Here is a 15,377-nt window from a genome sequence, read left to right as displayed (position 1 = left end):
GATGTTTAGCAAACTGCTTTGGGAAAAAAATTCATAGTGAAATAGAAGTATAATCTTTCACAAAATTGCTAAAACTATGCCTGCATATGTAGATGAAGACAAGTATAATGGCATTGCAATGTTACAAGCAAGTAAACAAAGTCAATGTATATGAAGCAGCTAGAACACCCGGATTTCCTTACCCATGTTTCATTTTAGGGTAAAACATTCCATGCCCGCTCTGCTAATATCATTACCTTCTTTTTCAGTTAGAGTTCCAGTGCATTAATCCAAAGAAACAGAAAAAGAAAAGAAACTACAAGAATTCTGGAATCATTGTTCTAATGTCTTGTAAGGTAAGATACTTGTTCTTTTTTTTTTTCAATTTATTTTATTAAGATTATAATTCAGTCAAATTTCATAGAAGTAGTACAACCGTAAAACATAAAACCAAAATGACTGATACTCTAAACCAGTAAACAACTATATACACAACTATTTACAAAATATTATGTGCCTAATAAAAACAAGTAAAAATTAATTCTTGATTCTTCAAAATAAGATACTTCTAAAAAGATCAACAGAAAGATGAAAGTATCTGAGATGCAGATAGGTTTACCGCAATGTCTACTTAAAGAAGGTTATAGGATAAGATCAAGAATTTTATATATGTATTATTTCGGATTAAGAAAGAATTTGTTTCAAAGTATATTGAATAATGCATTTGATTTGTCCATGTAAGTGGATTGATCCAAATTAGCTACAGCATTGGCTAATAGTATAAGTCATTATATTCTACAAAAGTTATCTTAACTAAAATGCACTACTACACAAGGATATGAAATGTACAACATTTTACAAGAGTTTCAATATATTAAACATTTGGCATAATTAACAGAAAAGAGGAAAATAAATTTTGAGAGAGATAATACCAGCCATTTACTACTCAGAGAGTGAATAGCTTGCCAGTTTCTACACAGCAGAACCAGGTATATACATAATTCTGCCTGAAAATAGTAAAAATTGACTTAATTTCCTACACAAGATGAATTATACCATTGAGACATTAGTCAGTGCCAAGCACTGTAGAATAATAAATGTAAATTGCAATAAATAATGCAATATTTGCCTCTCACAGGACATGGGTTTCAAAGCCAAAAATAGAGACTCTTGTTGGATTCTGAACTGTTTAGAAGAGGAGTGTGGTCTATCTGCAACAAAAACACTATGTTTTAGATGTGGGGGAAAGAGGTCATGTTGCTAAGCTTTGCTTAATTTATTTATTTATTTATTGACATTTGTTGACCGGGAAAGTCCACTGGGCCATTGACCCATTTTCAGTGGAGGCTCGGGGAGAAAAGCTTCAGGTAATACATTCAGTATAAAACATTTAGTATAAAAACATTTTGACGTTTAAGAAATTACAAAAGTGTTTGCACATTATATACCATAGTGGTAGTACATTCAATATATCACATTTAAAGTGAACATATTAAAGATATTTAGAATTAAAAAAAAAAAACATTTGTACCTTATATACCATAGTGGTAGTAAATTTAATATAGTATGTTTAGATGAACATATTTATAGTTCCATAGTCAGGTAAAAAAATTCTTAGAGGGATTGGGTGCAAGAAAAAGAAAGTCAATCAGTAAAGGGGTAGAAATATATAGAGGTAATTGAGTGTCACCTAGGGTATTTTAGCTAGAGGTAAGGAAAAGGGAGAAGAAAAGGCAGGAGAGGGTATCAAAATTTAATACGTTAAGTTGTGATTGTCACTTGGGATTGTTTAAGATGAGGTAGGGAGGCTATGGGGGTTTGATTGTTGTGCAGAGACAGGATAAATTATTTTGATAATGCAGTTTGAGTGATGATTTAAAGAGTTTTCAAGATTCCATTAGGATTATGTGGGAGGGTAATGTGTTCCAAAGTTTGGCTATATTACAAGAGTATAGACTTTGTCCAGCTCTTTTGTCTGGTTTTATAACTTTTATTAGTTGTTTCTGGGAGGATCTAAGTGACCGAGTAGGAGTGTAGGTTTGTACGCTTGAGTGGAGTGCTGGGCAGAGGTGGGGTCTGTAAATTAGTTTATGTGCTAGTGTTAGTTGAGTATATGAAAGATGGCTTGAGAATTCTAGCCAGTTGAGTTCTGCAATTGCTTCACAGTGGTGTGTTCAGCTTGGTTTTCCTGAGGCAAATTTATCTATTTTGTAATAGCAGGATTGCAGTTTATTCCTAAGGGATGAAAGTAGGTTTGTAAAGATGGCACTTCCATATAGAAGGGAAGGGAGGAAAAGGGTATTTGCTAGTTTAGCTTTGGTTTGCTTGTTGAGGTATAATTTGTGCCTATATAGTTTGCCTAGTTTGAAGTGTACTTTTTTTGAAGTGTACTTTAATGAATAATAGGAATGAATAATAGGAATACCGTATAACATCTAAGTAAAACTATAAAGCCCAAATCAGTTATACATTTATTAAAATGTCATTGTGCACATTGGTCAAAAATAATGTTTTTCTTATCTGTAAAACACAAACATCTTGAAACCCTGTAGGGAATCTATCCAAAGTCATTATCTACTCTTTTGAGAGCTCTTAACACTTGTGTAGATTTTCTGAATGTTTGTATAAGGTGAATTATCCCAAGAATCTGGGAGACTTGTGACCTTTACATTTTTTGTTTTCAGAGGGGGCTTTCAATTCAGTTATTTTTCTAGAACATTCTCTCTCTGCATATTCTGTAATTCCTGAAAGTTCTCTAACTTGTTCATACTGAAAGTGTTAAATATTTCTAAGACATGTAGTAAATCTTATTCTGACATTGATGACTTGTGATGAACTTGGTCATACTGAATACTGATTGCATTAATGTTTTCCACTGATACTTCTAAATGTTTTCAGATTAGGATTAATAAACTGCAATAAGTGCTTTATTTATTTATTTATTTGTTTATTTATTTATTTTACCTTTGTTTACCTGGAAAGTCCGATAGGGCAGCACCCATTTTTAGGGGAGGCCTGGGGAGAAAAGCTCCACATAGTGACATTACAAAAACATAAATGCAAAATTTCATAAATAACATAGACTTGTAACATCTTTATGCAATTGTGAGTTACATAGCAGGGACAGATAAATTATGATACTAACAAACAAACTGGTATACAGGTAGTACTAGCTAAAAATTGTAACATGTTGGAAAGGAAAAGTTATACAAGATATAATGAGCATAAAAATCCAGTGTTAGTTAGTGCTTGCATTTGGTTGAATGGTGTTGAAGTAATTAATTATAGAGAGCTTAAGTAACTTTTGACAACAATAGAAGAAGCAAAGATTTTGTCAAATTTTATTTTTAATTCCATTTGCCACAGGCCTTCCATGTGAGCTGTACTGCAGGAACTCTTACCTTGAAATATTTATACAAGAAATACATGAAAGCAGCTCACTGTCCATATAATATATTCCATATCTCATTTCCAATTTATATTTAAGCATCTGGTGTCAGCAAAAATCAGTATGTATTTAAACCAAATAATAGACAGTCTTATTAAATATCAGAAGGTTACTGGGATAGCCAATATGTTACCATTTCTTAAAAAATTCTTAGAAGTCTTCCCTCTCTTGCTGTACCTGTGCCATCAATAAGCCCCAACACCACCAAGTGATGTTCAGTCAAACCTATTTTTAAAAAGAGCTTAATGTTTTATAGTTAAACTTTGCTAAAGGTGTAAAGAAGTAGATTGCATAATGCTATGACACTGATAATTCAGCTAAACCTATGACTGCAACAGTTATTAATGGGAACACCAAGAAGCCTTACTCTAATCTTGTATTCAAAACATAGCTGTTAAGTGGTAGCTGATTCCAAAGAAGACAATTACTTACTTAATGATGGAATAGCAGCAGTTAATCATCATTGCAAATACCACCTTACTGTACTTGCTGTGGGGCATTTCAGTAATTAATTACCTTGGTGCTGATGAAAAGTTCAGGAAAACCAAAGAGAAAAAGCCTCTTTGTGCTGCTAAGAAACCACTATTCACCAAGCACTTCGAGGCTTACAAACTGTCAGCATGAATATTATTCCAATTTCCAACATTGTAGTCAAAGAAAAAACTCCAAAAAAATGCAAACTGCTTTCTTGCAGCTCTCTTAGATAAACTTAAAAGTAGCAGCTATATGGCTTCTCCTATTCTCTAGCCATTTTCAGCTATTGTCATTGCTAAAGGTAAAAAGACAGAAAAACCTTTAGCCATATAATACTAGGAAAAAATGAAAGTCAGTTTAATGCTAACATGTATCAGCAAATACCAAAGCATTAAACCATACTACAACCAACTCTCCTCAGCCATAGCATGGGCAAGGCATGCATTAGCATCATCTCATTCACAATTCATACGCGCTCGAGACTTGAACCTCAGCACTGAAATAAATAGGACATGATGGAGGGACAGATTCATAACCCAGAGGCTCCCTTCACTCTGGAATAAAATCCCAGTCCAGGTTAGGCAGAGTCCCTCATTGACTCTCTTCAAGAGAAATCTTGATGAGTGGATGGGAGATCGTAGGTTTACCCCGGGTATCACTTCTGTGTCACTGTTAGACAGAGGCACAGTATACTAACCTCGAAAAAGGGCATAGCAAAATAAATTTTAAATGGGTGACAAAAGCCAAACACATTCTGGCTAGGCTTATAAATGCCCTAGGGCAGATAGCCTAGTATGAACCTATGAACCTATGAACCTATAAGACATCTCTCCCTTGCTTCACCCAAAAGACTGTCTTGCACTGGTTTTACTTGATAAATATCATTTGGTAAACATGTCCTAATGACAGGGGCCTTAGGGTATGGAAAATCCTTAGGTAGGATTTTTTGGAAAGACTGGGATGATAGATCTATGTTTTTTTTTCAGAGTAGAAATGCAGGTATGACCCAAGAAAATGTGTATTTAATGGTGGGAATCGTGTTGTTGCCAGTATACATCTCAGAGTACACCAATGAAATCCTTAGAATGGAAACAGAAGGTAGATCTCAATCATGGCACTTACCTTCAAATGTAAAGATAAAAGATTTCAGAAGTGTTTTAAATCTGAAGTGCACACCTGGTGACACAACCTACCAATGTGCTAGAAGGTCTTTAAGTTGTCCCTAAAAGATGTGACAACAGACTACACCAGGACACAACTGTATCACAAAGTAATATCTCTATGCCTGATGGGATTTTAATGATACTCATACAACTGACATTATCCAGGTTTCAGAAGAAACAAATGAAATGGAGAAAGTCAAGATGGAAATGGACTATGTTAAATAAAAGTGGAGTTTATTCATAGGATTCTGAACCTGAAATGTTCTGAACTATTCACAGGTGCTCAGAAGTCATTAGCTTTAAGATTATGCAGATTAAGATGGATAAGACACTTTCAAAATTCAGGTTAAGGGATATACTTTACTCTGTTTGGGAACCCATGGAGAGAGTGGAGCACTTTAAACAGTGTTATAGTTCTTTAATAGGTGCCCCGAGTTGCACAAACCTAAAGAAGTGATTAGGATCCTTCTAAATAACTTGGGCCTACACACCACAACAATAGGGTTGATGAGAACAATAGTGAAAGTGGCATAAATGTTAGCAAGGCAATCAAAAGTGAGAGACAGTCTTCCTTTGGAGATATTTAAACTTGTTAGACAAATTATTTCTGCAACTAGTGTTTTTCATGAACTCTGTTTTAGAGAATGGCTGGGGTTTTGAGTCATGGAAAGATGCAGTGGTCTTAGGTATACATAAAAAGGATAAAGACACAAAATTATCTTTTCATGTGTGTCCATATGAATTTTAACTCATGGTTTTCAGCTGTAGATGGCCATTTTGGCACCTGGAGTTGCTCCTTTGCAGAAAGCTTTGAATGACTTTGATAATTTTCATTTTGAACAAATAGCAAATGTTTGATAGTACCATTAAGACAATGATCCTGATTTATGATACCCTCATAACTGTACCCCCCCCCACATACCACCAGCCTCCGGTGATTATTAGGGTAGATACCAGAAATGCATTTAATGCAGTTGATTGGATGTTATTCTTCGTTTTTCCGGAGAACTTCAGTTTGCTGGATGGTCTGTAATCCCCCTAACAAATTTGTATAACATCTCAGCAACTACAGTTATGGGTTGAGTTGCTCTATCTATGTCTTTCAAACCTGCTAGGAACCAGGATGGGGCATCAGGTTCATAGGTTCATAGGTAGGTACTAGGCTACTGGCCCAAGGGCCTATATAAGCCTAGCCAAAAATGTACCCTGGCTTTCGCCACCCAAGAAAATTATTTTCCTGTGCCCCTGTCGAGCAGATCCACAGAAGTGATCCCTGGGGTGAATTTTCTATTTCCCATCCAATCATCAAGATTTTTCTTGAAGAGTGCTAATGAGGAGCTCAGTTTGACATAGACAGGTAGTCTGTTCCAGAGTATGGGAAGTCTCTGGGACAGGAATCTATCCCTCCGGCATGTTCTGTTTATTGTGGTGACAAGGTTTAGGTCCCTAGAGCGTGTAGCTCGGAGGGATTGGGATTTCTTTAAGTGGAGCATGTCCAGCAGCTCTGGGTTTGACATAGCTTTGTATGTTAGGCAGAGATCACCTCTGAGTAGGCGATATGCGACGGACTAAAGCTGGAGTTTTTTGAGACGGTCTGCGTAGGGCATCTGTTTGAGGCCAGTAATCCTCTTTGTGAGGTATTTCTGTGGCCTTTCCAGTTGTTATAGAGGTCTTGTGAGGTACATACCAAAAGGGGCATTGAACTCTATAATGGGTCTAATGAGTGATGAGTAGAGGGGAACAATGACCTCTTTTTTTCTGGATGAGAAACCTTTTGTGATGAGGTGAGCCATGTAGAAGGATTTCCTGACCACTGTGGAGAATGTGATTATCAAAGTAGAGACTACTGTCCACCTGTGTCCCAAGGTCTCTTATCACATTTTTGGCATTAAGTAGACTACCAGCTATGTGGTAGTTCATGGGTACAGAGTTTTTACCAAAGGGGATGACAATACACATTTTGGCATTGAGCTTCAGGCCATGGCTTTGACACCAGGCATCTGTCTCAGTGAGGCCCTTTTGTAGTATGTCCACATCATTAGGAGTTTCGATTATGGCTCCTAGTTTGCAATCATCAGCAAACTTTGTTAGCCAAAGACCTTCTGTGTTAGCCTGTACTTCAGAGAAGTAGATATCAAACAGGAGAGGACCCAGGACTGATCCATGTGGTACTCCACTTGTCACTGGTCTGAAGTCAGATTTAGAGTCTGCTACTTTCACAGTGTGGGTTCTGTCTGTGAGCCAGTTGGCAACCCATCTTGTGACATAGGGATTTATACCTAGTTTAGTGAGCTTATCTATAATTCCAGAGTGGGGGATGGTGCCGAAAGCCTTGGCGAGATCTAGATAAGCTGTGTGAACCACCTTACCCTCATCTATGGCTTTGGTGACTGCTTCAAAGAAGTCAATCAGGTTCAGGAGACATGATCTGTCTTTTACAAATCCATACTGGGTAGGGTCCAGCGTTTGGAGATTACCAATGTTTTTGTTTATGAGTTCCATGATGATAAGTTCCATGGCCTTGCAGACCAGGCTCATCAGGCTAATGGGGTGGTAGTTCCCAGGGTCCATCATGGCTCCCCCTTTGTGGAGTGGGATAACCATCGCAGTGTGCCATTCAGTGGGCACAAAGCCTGAGGTGAGGCTATGATTGAACATGGTACTTAGGTAGGGTGCCAGTTCATTGTGTAGTTTGTGTAGAACGCAGCCTAGGATATTGTCAGGTCCCATGGATGGTGTGTTCTTGGCTTTGGAGGGTGTTTTTTACCTGTGCAGCTGTAATTACAGGAACTTTTCATTCTTCCGGTGTAGAGATGGGCCCTCTAGGGGGTAAGAGGGGGGTAAAGTTAGCACTGAACCATTCTGCCAGGATGTTGGCAATATCAGTTGGTTCTGTATATTTAGTGCCATTGTGCTGTAACTCAGAGCAGATCTGAGTGTTGTCCTTAAGAATGCTTTCTGGTTGTCTTTAGAGTCAGTGGCAATTTTGTTTTCGTAACTAGCTTTGGAGGATTTTATGAGGGATCTCAGCTTCTTACTGAAGTTGACCAGGGAGTTCCTCCAGTCATGAGATTTTACTCTTTTTTTGAGCTCTTTAGTTTCTACCAAACGTTTATACCAAAAGTTTATAAAAGAGCTTAAGTGGCAATTGAGGCTCAATGCCACACAATCACCAGGTTTAAATGAAGGGGTGTCCTTCACTTCAATATTGAAACAAAGAGCTAATATTATACCCTAAGGGGACATTCATAAATCATTATTATTATTTTGAAATATATAGAGAACTATACTATAGATTAGCACTTATATAGCCTGTGGTTAGATTATATAGTGAGGTTAAATACACGTTATGATTTTCTTCCCTTATATATTTAAATGTGCATAAGTTTATATATTTGTTATGTATTAATAGTTGACAGTATATATACATGTTTTTAACAAGTAGTAGATAGTTTTAGAAATACTGTATTTATTTATGTGTGTATATAAATTTTAGAAATATAGTACTTAGCATGTACTTATTTGTGTTTATAAGAATGTGAAGATTTGAATATAGGGATTATGTTTCACTGGTTTGGATATTAATTGATGGCAATATATAAATGGATGGATTTTATTTCCCAATGACTCTGATGAAGCCAAATGATTGGCGAAAGCGCTTAGTCGTTGGATTGTGTGTGATTTTAGAATAAAGCTGAAGTGTTATTGTGGCTGGTTGCTGGACATTACTCATTTTTTGTTCCTAGTCATATCCCTAGTTGGGCTTAGTCTATGTATAATGGAAGAATTGCCTTCCATAGTTTTCTTTATAAGTAGTAGGCTTGTGAATTTAAGGAATTGCATGGGCTGTTGGAGTAGATCCCTGTACTCATATACTGGAACATTTTCAAGAAGAGGACACCTATCTTCTGAAAAATGTAAGTAAGGGTTAATTTTTTGCAGGGATCTTCTCTATGACTACAATATAGTTAACAGGTTAAGAACACAGAAATGGATGAATGTATGCACACACATGTCAGATCAGTGACTTTCCTGCCCGAGACCAGACGTGAGAAGGTTTCAGAGCTCATGTGGAAAGATATAATATGAAACACTTAAAGATATATTATTTGGTAAAAAGAGCATTTGATTACATTGCCAATTTTTTGAAAAACAAAATCTTGGAATTGGAAGAAGACATTGATAGGTGAAGGCATCTCCATTTGCTGGATGTATATGTCCCTTAATTACATAAATTCAGGATTTCTGATTGAAATGTCTCCATATATATTCTTATACGGTAAGTAGGCTGTACAATCTATATGATGGCCTTATAGCTGCAGCCCTTTGGACAGGAGACTTAACCACATAAATCCTGGGATTGCACCTATTTAAATCTTTTTAAAATCTACTCCAGAGACTGCTGAAGTGTTTGTAGCCACAAGAAGTGCAACTATTACCTTCTTTTTTTTTATGAAAGGCCAGAGGAGCAGGGTGATTAAAGTAGAAATGCATTGATGTCTTTAACACTGGTAATAAAGAAAACCATAATAAAAAAGTTGACTTTCAAAGATACTCAAGAGCTGAATGATGTTAAGAAAGAAAATTAATAAATGAGAAGAGGCATTAGTAAAAAAGGGAAGACACTGGTTTCTCACTGAATGGCTACCTAGAATATCTTACCGGAGTGTGCTCCAGGTCTTGTCAGGCTGGTGCTATACCTCACAGATAGTCCCAGTCACTGTAGTACCGTTATGGGCATGTACCTGTAGCTCCCTGTAGATGACTAACCGTGCAATCTGGAGATATAAGTTTATTTTTTGACTGTAGGAGAAATTCTGAAATTGAGAAAGTGTGTTACCCAGTTATAGCATGCAAGTTTTTAAGAAAGAAATATATCTGGTACATTCGCTATAGTTTATCATCATCATTGTTTAGTCTTACGTTCATTCGGTGACTTGTTCTCGCATTATGTCAAAATATAGGGTAATAATTTACTCAACAGACTACACTTGTTATTGGTGTAAAGGTTAATTCCTTTTTTACTGTGTTTAAGGAATTGTACTACAAACTGAATTAAGTAAGATGCTTTTTATGTAAAAGGATTGCTAATTTTTGTTCTCTGTATTGTCTTTATTGTAAGGAATTATTGAACAGACTACAATATTTTTATATAAATGATTTGCTCCTTTTCTGTCACTGTGTTTTAATGTTCCTTTTGAGTTTGTTACTGTTGTTAATAAAATTTTAAATGTAAAAAAAAGCTACATTAGTAAACGACAAGAACATCAGTCACATTCATAGTTTCACCTTGGAAATTAAACTGGCTAGATATGATAATTCCTGTGTTGATGATTGGTGACAAAGTTTATGTTTAAAGTTTATTGAAAAATGTATGGGTGACAATGATAGGAGTACCTCTCCTCCTTTCTCTGTTACCACAGTACCATACCCAAAGCAAAGGTTTTTGTTTGCTGTTTTGGACTGGTTCTAACAGATTGCCATTGACTCTATAATCCCTCTTCCATAAAATATTGTTTGATGTGTACAACTTAGACAAAGCTCATGTACCTAGAGTTGTGGTTTTAATCAAGCCTACCTATGACAAGACCATGATTTTTGATTTTGTATACTCTCATTTAACTGCTTTCATGCCACTTGGTGTGGGGCCTTTAGAAATTTATCTCTCACTCAAGTGTTTGCAAATTAGGAATGTTTTTTTTTTCCTGAATCATTTTGTCTCCAGACATGAACAGACCACTACTAACCTCTCATATTCTCCTTTCATCTCCTTCATCCCAGGGTCCAGCTAAGCCAGTGGACTTGGGAATGCCTATCAAGGAAGCCAGCCAAGGACGGAACTAGTTGGCCCTGGTTGAAAGAGTTATACAGGAAAGCTCTTCTGCAATCGTATTCTTGGCACCTCTACAGGTGTTTTCTTTGAAGACTTAGCACTGCCCCCTTGAAAACTGTGTGGGGTTTGCTCTGGTATCACATCATTCTTAGTCCTTTTCTAAGTGTTTTCTGTAAGGCCCTACCCTCACTTCATTGAAGACTCCTCAGAGTAGCTCTGGTGCTACATCATCCTTGGCACTTCTGTGGATGTTTTCTTTGAAGCCTTATCCATGCCTCCTATGTGGCCTGCAGTCTGCCAAAGACAGGGTGCACACTACCAGACCTCATAGTGCTTATCTAAATGCACCTACCCTGAGCCTGTCTAGAATATTGACCACTGCTTGATGTGTCAAAGCACATACCACAACATTGTGTACGTGCTTGCACTATGTTGTTACTTCTGCTAGAATTCACTGCAACATCAGATCTGCTCTTCTCACTGTACCCAAGGTGGGCAAGACTTTTATCTACTCACTTCCATTCACACTTTCCAGCCTCTCATCCACCCAGGCTGATCCAGCTGGGCTGTCATAATAGCTTTATGCTTGCAGGCCATGGAACACGTGTTGCAAACCTGATAAGTTCTCACAAAAGAGTTAAGTATTTCTTCCACTGTAATATGACTGTGGACTGATGACTGTTGCTTTAAAATGCTAAGCATGAGAACGTTGCATACATCTAACAGCGTCCTTACTTGTAAACATATAGAACAAACTATTTGCTATGTGAAAATATTTCCCAAATGTCTTTTTTATTATTATTACAAAAAGCAGTAACCTCTAAAATATGTTTAAGTATAAAAAAATTCATGTTTCAGAGAAATGAACTGCTATAAAAAGCAAGGGGAAAAAAATGAGTCAGTTGATTGCAATGCCAACAATTACTGCACTGTTTATATCTCTAACTGCATTATTTTATAGATAGCAAGAAACTACTCCTTCTTGGATTATATCTTTGGAGGCTGCCAGCTTATGTTCACAGTAAGTCAGCTAATTAATTTTTATCACTGTTTTATGTTTACTTATTAAAAGATAATTCCATTCAAGTTATCTAAAACAAAGCTGCTGCAGACTTGTTATTATCAAAATAAAGCTTGGGACTGAAACAAGATAATCATTGTGAAACATAGCTGTAAGGTGGAATAGTGTGGATATCCTTATGAAAACCTTGTTGCCTATTTAAAAATCTAACTTCACTAGTTGTCCAGGTTAGCTTTTCCATTACACAGCATACGGGTTTGTAAACTGTATAACTATTTAGTACTAGAGTGTGGCATACCTTAAATAAGTGCATTAAGTGAGTATATGCATAGTAGTCTGTAGCAATAAATATTATGAAGTAACAATACTTGGACTGCAGTACTGCATATCACTGTTCACTGCCCAGTCATGACTCAAACTGCATTTATGCAGAGCCATTGAAGTTTAACAACAGGTGGTAGCTATTGTTGGAAGTGCTAAATGCATTTTCTCCTACCAGCAGTCGGTGAACATTGTAATGGACTTTTAGAAAAAGATTTTTTCTTACCTTTGCAATTATATGATGAGCTTAAGTAATGGGATTCCATCTTATACATGCACTCCTTTTTGTGTTTGTGTGCCTTTAATACTGAAACTTCTTACTGGTAAGATTCACCACTAATACTGTGATTAATAAGTGGTAGTATATGTTTTTACAAGGATTTTCTGCACCTGTATATATATATATATATATATATATATATATATATATATATATATATATATATATATATATATATATATATATATATATATATATATATATATGTGCATATATGAATATAGAGAGAGTACAGCAGTAATTCTTAGTATACTGCTGCTGCTATTTGCTTATTTACGGTAGTTTTTAGAGAGTAGAGAAATGAATTTGAAAAAATGTATATTGCTTTTATAATGTTGTTTTTAATTACTGTATCCTTAAATTTTAAGGTGGAGAGATCAGCTGATTGTATTCTTCCTTATTTAAACCTTTTTCTATGAGGGTTAGTATCTGATGAAGTTCAACGAATTATTGGAAGAAAAGTGCTTCATTAAACTTTGTGGATTTTGTTTCCAGTCAAGCTGCCATTTGTCTTTGTTTTAATACTCAAATGTTGGCAGAGCTGCACTATAAAACAAACTTTCACTAAAACAGATATTTTTTAATCCGTGACAAGCCCCGCTGTACCCCCATACCCTCTGCTTCCCATAATGCACTTTAAGTGGTTGGATATTTTTTATTCACTCACACACACACACATATATATATATAGATATATATATATATATATATATATATATATATATATATATATATATATATAATATATATATATATATATATATATATATATATATATATATACACACACACACACACACACACACACACACACACACACACACACACACACACACACACACACACACACACACACACACACACACACACACACACACACACACACACACACACACACACACACATATCTTCTTTTTCTTTCGGCTGTTCCCATTAGGGGTCACCACAGAGGATCATCTGTTTCAGTTTCTTCCTGTCCTCTGCATCTTGCTCTGTCACACCAACAATCTGCATGTCCTCTCTCACCACATCCATAAACCTTATCTTAGGCCTTCCTCTTTTCCTCTTACCTGGCAGCTTCATCCTTAGCATCCGTTTCCCAATATACCCAGCATCCCTCCTCAGCACATGTCCAAACCAACGCAATCTCGCCTCTCTGGCTTTATCTCCAAGCCGTCCAAACTGGGCTGACCCTCTAATATACTTATTCCTAATCTTGTCTACCCTCGTCACACCCAGTGCAAATCTTAACATATTTAACTCTGCCACATCCAGCTCTGGCTCCTGCCTTTTTGTCAATGCCACTGTCTCCAACCCATAGAACATAGCTGGTATCACTACCCTCTTGTAGACCTTCCCTTTCACTCTTACTGGTACTCGTCTGTCACAAATCATTCCTGACACTCTTCTCCACCCACTCCACCCTGCCTGTACTCTCTTCTTCACCTTTCTAACATACTCACCATTACTCTGAACTGTTGATCCCAAGTATTTAAACTCATCCACCTTCACCATCTCTACTCCCTGCATCCTCACCATTCCTCTATCCTCCCTCTCATTCACACACATATGTTCTGTCTTAGTCCTGCTGACCTTCATTCCTCTCCTCTCTAGAGCATACCTCCACCTCTCCAGGGTCTCCTCAACCTGTTCCCTACTCTCACTACATATCACAATGTCATCTGCAAACATCATAGTCCACGGGGACTCCTGTCTGATCTCGTCTGTCAACCTGTCCATCACCACTGCAAATAAGAAAGGGCTCAGAGCTAATCCTTGATGTAATCCCACCTCCACCTTAAATGCATCTGTCACTCCCACTGCAGATCTCACTGCTGTCACACTACCCTTGTACATATCCTGTACCACTCTTACATACTTCTCTGCCACTCCAGACTTCCTCATACAGTACCACAACTCCTCTCTAGGCACCCTGTCATATGCTTTCTCTAAGTCCACAAAGACACAATGCAACTCCTTCAGACATTCTCTGTACTTTCTCCATCAACACTCTCAGAGCAAACATGGCATCTGTAGTGCTCTTTCCTGGCATGAAACCCTACTGCTGATCACTAATCATCACCTCCCTTCTTAACCTAGCTTCTACTACTCTTTCCCATAATTCCATGCTGTGACTGATCAGTTGTATCCCTCTGTAGTTACTACAGCTCTGCACATCATCCTTATTCTTAAAAATTGGTACCAAAGCACTTTTTCTCCACTCCTCAGGCATTCTATCACTTTTCAAGATTTCATTAAACAATCTGGTTAAAAATTCCACTGCCATTTCTTCTAAACACCTCCAAGCATCCACAGGTATGTCATCTGGACCAACAGCCTTTCCATTCTTCATCCTCTTCATAGCTGTCCTTACTTCCTCCTTGCTAATCTGTTTCACTTCCTGATTCACTATCACCCCATCATCCAAACTTCGCTCTCTCTCTCATTCTCTTCATTCATCAGCCCCTCAAAGTACTCTTTCCATCTGTTCAACACACTCTCCTCGCTTGTGAGTACATTTTCTTCATTATCCTTTGTCACCTTTACCTGCTGCACACCTTTCCTAGCTCAGTTCCTCTGTCTAGCCTATTGTTACAGGTCCTTTTCTCCCTCCTTAGTGTCCAACCTTTCATACAACTCTCCATACACCTTATCCTTAGCCTTCGCTACCTCTCACTTTGCCATGCGCCTCATCTCCTTATACTCCTGTCTATTTTCTTCATCTCTCTGACAATCCCACTTCTTCTTTGCCAAACTCTTTCTCTGTATACTCTCCTGCACTTTCTCATTCCACCACCATGTCTCCTTGTCCTCCTTCCTCTGTCCAGATGTCACACCAAGCACCTTTCTAGCAGTCT

At 37.2% G+C, this 15,377-nt stretch overlaps 1 protein-coding gene across 1 annotated transcript in view; it reads left to right on the top strand.

Annotated features, from left to right (window-relative positions):
• The window catches only part of CPNE2 (copine 2), a 1,786,656-nt gene that overhangs the window by 1,113,708 nt on the left and 657,571 nt on the right, over positions 1–15,377 (top strand). Inside the window, exons 11-12 of the mRNA XM_044081406.1 lie at positions 249–335; positions 11,859–11,918. Of these exons, the coding sequence (XP_043937341.1) occupies positions 249–335; positions 11,859–11,918 (147 nt within the window). The remainder of the gene's footprint in view (positions 1–248; positions 336–11,858; positions 11,919–15,377) is intronic.

Source organism: Protopterus annectens, chromosome 8.part0 (assembly GCF_019279795.1).
Source record: "Protopterus annectens isolate FY-2018-M chromosome 8.part0, PAN1.0, whole genome shotgun sequence".
NCBI classification, from domain to species: Eukaryota; Metazoa; Chordata; order Ceratodontiformes; family Protopteridae; genus Protopterus; species Protopterus annectens.
Note: the sequence above shows the minus strand (reverse complement) of the source record. Positions and strands in the feature narration are given on the sequence as shown.